Source organism: Poecilia reticulata, linkage group LG6 (assembly GCF_000633615.1).
Source record: "Poecilia reticulata strain Guanapo linkage group LG6, Guppy_female_1.0+MT, whole genome shotgun sequence".
NCBI lineage: Eukaryota > Metazoa > Chordata > Actinopteri > Cyprinodontiformes > Poeciliidae > Poecilia > Poecilia reticulata.
In genome coordinates this window covers 26708809-26715022 of record NC_024336.1, presented here as the reverse complement: position 1 = coordinate 26715022, position 6214 = coordinate 26708809, and the positions used below count along the sequence as shown (strand labels likewise).

Below are 6214 nucleotides of genomic sequence, written 5' to 3'. Positions count from 1 at the left end.
TAACATGCAAATAAAAAGAGGAACTACTTATGTGCAGTAAAAAATATGATTGTCATTTTAATCGTAAACTGAGTAGCATAGGTGCTGTATCTTTTACATGTACAATCGTTTTTTAGGGGAAAGAAAAAAAGAAAATAACACGGCTTTGTGATGTTAGAAAAGAAGTGCAGGTTTTCCTTCTGATTACCTGAAAACTGTAATGTTTTCTAATGCAAAACGAGAATCCCAGAGAGGCTGAGTCGAATCAGATGTAAAAACCGGGAGGTGTTTTCCTCATTCGAGGGGCTGCATGCATGAGACAATCGATCCGAGTTTTCATTTATAATAATTTTGGAATTATATTATTTGAGCTACACAAGATAATTTGCTAACATAATATATTTTTAATGACATTTAGAAGTAGCATTTATTCAAAAGAAACATGATTCATGCAAGTTGAAATTTGACCAGATGTCTAAAAACAGGATCCAGACGTGCCGGCATCTTTTCTGGTTAGTATGGGAGAAAATGCCCTGTGACAGACTGGCGACCTGTCCAGGGTGACCCCGCCTCTCGCCTGGAACGTTAGCTGGAGATGGGCACCAGCAACCCTCCCGACCCCACTAAGGGACAAGGGTGTCAAGAAAATGGATGGATGGATGGGAGAAAATGAAAAAAAAAAAGGTAGCCTTTCTTGTCTTGTTATTTTTGCAAATTCTACCATCCTCCAGATAAAATAAGTAGCATCGTTTGTGTTTGGACGCTGTTCAAACACTCAGAAACGGCTGGCTTTGCATGCATTCATATGAGTGATTTGAACAGATGTAAAGGTAACATAGAAGCAGGATTTTGACAAAATTCTATCCTGTCTTTGTCATGGAATGTGTTTATTGTTCCAGCAGAACAATTCAAAACTTCAGTACGGACATTTTATACAGCAGAAAGACTGGGGCTGGGAATCGAACCCAGAACCTTCTTGCTGCAAGGCAGCAGCTCTACCAACTGCTTCACTGTGCAGCCCATATATATATATATATAAATAAATAAATATATATAAAAAAATATATATATATCTATATATATATATTATTTTTTTTTTTTTTCAAATATTTGGCAAATAAAACTAAATGGCCGTTAAGAATGGAATAACATAAATTATTTTTAATGTTGCTTCACCTATGACCATGTCTAAAATAGTAAAAAAGCAAATCAGCAACCCAACTTTGAGTGGGGAATATATTCGTAACAATCAGCAATATTAATCAACTTCAGTAATTTATCAGCTTTCTTATCATCTTATCAAAACTGCATAAAGGAGACACAACCAAAAACTTTGAGTAAAATCTGGGTTTTGGTTGGATCATAAATGAATTCCTCCAGTTGGCTAACTTGTCTTTCTTATTGTCACCAGGCCAGATTTGTAGATTGTACTACTAATACTTGAGCTGTCGACACATTACCCAGCTCCAGAGTTGAATCTGTCAGTACAGACAGACAGTCATGTCTTGACAGTGGTGCATCTGCCACTCTTTCTATTTTTTTTTTTAAAGGAACAGTACTCCATGAGGAGCTTGAATGGTTTTACGTTGTTTTATAACCTAACCATGTTTTACACTTCCTCACAACTTTTCCGGCCTGCTTGCTGTTTGCTCGCTGTTGTTCTCCAACAAGACTGAGGGTCTCAAAGCATAGCTGTGTTTATACTGAGACTTAGATGAAAGCAGTTGGTTATAATTCTGTCTTGTGTGGAGAAAGTTTAAAGGCAGGTATTGGGATACTTTTGCATTTATGGTCATACATTAAATATCACTAAACGCCTCCCTCTGGTTTTAAATGCTTAACGGTGTTTCTCACCTGATCTACAGAAAGACCCACACAGTTATTTGTGCAGCTGTGCTGGAATGGAAATTTACCAGAAGCAATCTATTGGATGTGATGAAACCGTTTCCTGTACATTACACAAAGGAAGCAAGGCCAGTGTGCGGGGGCTTAATATGGTCTGCCTTTCAGTGTTTTACTACTTGAGACAGCAGCGGCTGTTTTTATTCAAGAGACGGTCCATTAAAGGGAGGAGGAGGCAGGATGCATCCTCTTGAGTGGCTCTGGCAGGCTCTGGAGATCTCTTCCTACACATGATGGTCCTCGGCGCAGTAAGTGCAGCTCTGGGGCGACTGTTTCCAAATACTCGCTCTGTCTCCATCTGCTGGAAAGAGCTGCTGGACGCGACCAGTATCCGGGATACACCGAGTTCAGATGCATAAAGGAGACACAACCAAAACAGCGGATCCAGGCCCCAGTGTTTTTTTTTTCTTTTTCTTTTTTGTTTAATCTTCCTCCATAAATATTTGGTTAATTTGGGAGAAATGAGGGCTTGTGTGCTGCATCCACCTTTCGGGTTTGGACACATCGCTGAATTTGCTCCACACCGCAGCCAGTGAAAGCAGCAGCATCCAGGAGCCAGAGTTGCCCCTCCACCACCACCACCACCACCCCGTGAAACCGTCACGGCGCCGAGGCCAGAAGCGCATGGAAACATGGCCGTTATGAGGACTTTAACCGCGGCGGGGCTGTTTTTGGCGTTCTGCGCGCTGGGGCTGATAGCCGTGGCGATAAGCACCGACAACTGGTACGAGACGGACGCCAGGCGGCACCGGGAGCGCTGCAAGAATTACTCCAACAAAAGAAACGACCCGGGCTACATCTACATCTCCAACAACAACCTCCCGCTCCGCATGCTGCCGAGGGAGAAACACGCAGAGAGGAAGGGCGACATTCTGCTGCGGGCCAAGAGGCACTTCTTGCCTCCCGCCTCGGCCATGGAGTCCCTCTGCAGTCGGCACTTCAACTCCACCATCACCGGGCTGTGGAGAAAGTGCCACCGGGAAGGATTCGACCTGGAGACGGAGGATTTGATCTTTAAAGGTCTGAATGTTTATTTGGTGTTTAATGGTGTTGAATTAATCGTTCGGGTTGTGTGCATGAGCGGCGCTGCGCTGTGTACTTTCGCTATCCAAGGTGCTGATGCTGCGCACAGACCGTCAAGGCCTCTACGCAGCAACATGGAGTACAGTTACAATGCCATCGACGAGCTTTGTGTTTTCTTTCTTTCTTTCTTTCTTTTTTTTTTCCTCCTCCAAGCGCGAAAGGGTGAGCTGTAGTAACAGGAGCTGGGAGATGCGAACGGAAAAGCTTACTGTACAACAGAGTGGGTGGATAGAAGGGTGGTGGAAGAGATGGGAAGGATGGGGGAGGGTGGCGGGTTGGTAGCTGTTTTGTGGCGAAGGAAAGAAGGGGGTGGCAGCAGAGAGCCGTGTGATATTCCTTCCCATCTGATCATGAGCGCTAATGCGATGCGTCCTCTTTGTGTTGTTTACATCCTCAGGATTGGTTCCGCGCTGCACACCCATAAAATACTACTACTCTTCTGCAGCGCTGCCCAGAAACCTGCCAATAAATCTGACGAAGACTATCAGGCAGGATGAGTGGCACGCACTCCGTGAGTAGACAGCACATTTTATTTATTTATTTTTGTTTTATTTGTCTGATTACGTGTAAAAAAATAAGATGCACAGCCTTAAAAAATCAAAACAAAACCCTGTGTTGTGCGTTTCTTCAGACCTCCAGAGGATGACTGCCAGTTTCATCGGCATGGCCATATCCATCATCCTGTTCGGCTGGATCATAGGCGTGCTGGGCTGCTGTCAGGAGCATGATCTGATGCAGTACGTGGCTGGACTCCTCTTCCTCATGGGAGGTAAGATAGTCCTGCCTTAGCTCACCACACAGGGGCAGTGTGGTCTCTCTGCTAATGAGGGTGCGTTTAAATGTCTCATCCGCTGCTCTGGCCTCCTTGCCCATTAGAAACGACACGTCCGCGAATCCACCATATTGTGAGTGGCAAGTGGCGTCTTGAAAACGCAGATTTACGAAGAAAATCCCCCAATAAAGTTCAATTAATTTTGATAAATATGTTTCATTTACAGTAATAAATGTACATCTGATAGGAGTTATTAAGATACAAATGGATAACTAAATCAATGTAAAATGGAACAACCACTGCGAATCAATAAAATACAATTAAAGTGACTTTAATTTAATTTGTAATTTCTTAAGAAGGAGTAACGAAGGAAACTGAAATAGTTCCCTCAAAATATAAGATAGCTAGCTAGTTACCTACATAGCTAGCTAGTTAGCTATCCACCTAGCTACCTCGCTATATCTACCTTCATAGATAGATAGATAGATAGATAGATAGTTAGATAGATAGATAGATAGATAGAACTGGAACACATACAACTACATAACAAGATATCAACAAGGCAGTGTACTGAAGACTGTGTCCAGGTTATTAGATAAATTAGCCAGTAAGTTATATAGGTTTAAATATTGAGAGCGGTGATTGAAAATAACTTGTAAAAGTAGCTAGTTTGATCATTTTAAACCCTTGAAGGCTTATCAAAGTTGAGCCTTAAACCTAAAAAAGCTTCACAGTATCACAACCCAGCCACATAGCTCAACCCTAAAACTCTGCAACAGAACTGGTTTTTGATTTGATCTAAGATCCAACCGCTCATGCCGTATCGTCTCTTCTATACTGCGAAGCTGTTTTGTCATCATGTCTGACTTGTTTTGTTTTTCCCCTCCATCAGGGACATGCTGCATAATCTCCCTCTGCACATGCGTGGCTGGGATCAACTTTGAACTGTCCCGCTATCCCCGCTACATGTTTGGTATACCAGAGGATATCAGTCACGGTTACGGCTGGTCCATGTTTTGCGCTTGGGGTGGACTGGGCCTCACATTGCTGGCAGGCTTCCTGTGCACCCTGGCTCCTTCCCTCTACCCCCCGCACACCCCCGTGGCTCACAAGCCCAGACAGGAGAACGGCTGCGTGTGACGGGCCGTGACCACCCAAACAGACGCCTGTCTCATCCTGAAACAGTTTCTGAGCCTCGCTCCGCAGACAGTTTCATCCGGGGTCACTGAGGGCCTTCAGACAAAGAAAAAGCACAGGCTCCCAGACAGACAGAAACGATAAAGAGGTGACATTTGCCTGAAGCTTAGTTCCTCTGGTGCTTTTTTCCGAACGAACTCTTATGTGTCATTGCTTGCTCTCCAGGAGGGGGACATCATCATTTCTTCCTATAAATTCTGCTAGATTGAGAAGAAGAAAAACAGAAAAAGAAAAACTGGCAGAAGCTCAATAGCAGAACTTTGAAACAAACTGTATTGAAGAGAAAATTATTGATGTGCATCATCACATTTCAAAGGGCAACTGTGTATCATTATGTACCCATTCAAAACTATAAATATTTACATGTACTTTTTGAACTGTATGTATGCAGATGCATTTGTGTTTATTCAAGGAAAAATATGAGCATTAAGACCAAACAGTGTTTGAGGGAAATGTTTTGTTTGTTCTCGAGGTCTTACCTTCATCAAGATATTTTTGGAAAAAATAAAACAGCCATTCAAAACTAATAAACTGACATATAAATGTTTTTATAGACGCCGTTTAAACTGACGTGAGCTCTCAGTGTGTCTCAGTGTGTCTGGTGTCTCAGCAGGCAGAGAAACAGCAGCTTGGATTCCTCTTAACTCCTAACTGCTTACATGTGCAAATCCAAACAGCCAGAACACGACACGAGTCAGAAACCAACTGAATTATGAACTTTTCCCAAATCGGACAGAAACAAGTAGTGAAGCAATTTTCAGCTGTCAGTTAGAAGTAAATAAACTCCACTGGAACGTATAATATGATTAAAGCCAGTTGTATTCATCAGACTCTCTTCTATCTTAAATCACAAGGAAATTAAAACCAGTATTTTTAAAACAATTGCTTCACTCATATGTGTCTCCCCTGATTCATTTTGCAGTGTAAAAATGTAATGAAATGTTATAACTTTGAGGGTTTTTTGTGTAAAAAGTATATTTTGCAAAGAAAACTGTATGTGGGTTAAATGTAGCAGTGCAGTATGGATAGGGCTGACAAGATCAGTAACTTCACAAAGTCCAGAACAACTAAAAAATGTTCCTCTGTCAACATCTAGAGGGCGCCTCAGGTTTTCATGGTTCACTGCCTACAGGACAAAACAAACGAAATAAGTCATTAATTACGTTTTTTAAAAAAAAAAATAAATCAGGAAAAAACGCAATTAATCATTTTTATTTGTCTCATTTTTGACTCCATCTATCCATAAATTCATCCATCCATCGCATAGTTTTACAAAACTTT

General features: G+C 42.1%; 1 protein-coding gene across 1 annotated transcript; it reads left to right on the top strand.

The window, feature by feature from the left end:
• Positions 1-1941: 1941 nt before the first annotated feature.
• On the top strand, positions 1942-5815 carry tmem276a (transmembrane protein 276a). The gene is made up of 4 exons (XM_008412038.2): positions 1942-2901; positions 3362-3475; positions 3596-3733; positions 4629-5815. The coding sequence occupies exons 1-4, from the start codon at positions 2514-2516 to the stop codon at positions 4874-4876; spliced, it is 888 nt and encodes a 295-aa protein (XP_008410260.1). The 5' UTR covers positions 1942-2513; the 3' UTR covers positions 4877-5815.
• The last annotated feature ends 399 nt before the right edge of the window (positions 5816-6214 follow it).

Coding starts and splice junctions, on each gene's coding strand:
- tmem276a (XM_008412038.2), top strand. CDS start 2,514: ATGGCCGTTATGAGGACTTTAACCGCGGCGGGGCTGTTTTTGGCGTTC. Junction 3,476..3,595: donor GGATGAGTGGCACGCACTCC/GTGAGTAGACAG, acceptor GCGTTTCTTCAG/ACCTCCAGAGGATGACTGCC. Junction 3,734..4,628: donor ACTCCTCTTCCTCATGGGAG/GTAAGATAGTCC, acceptor CCCCTCCATCAG/GGACATGCTGCATAATCTCC.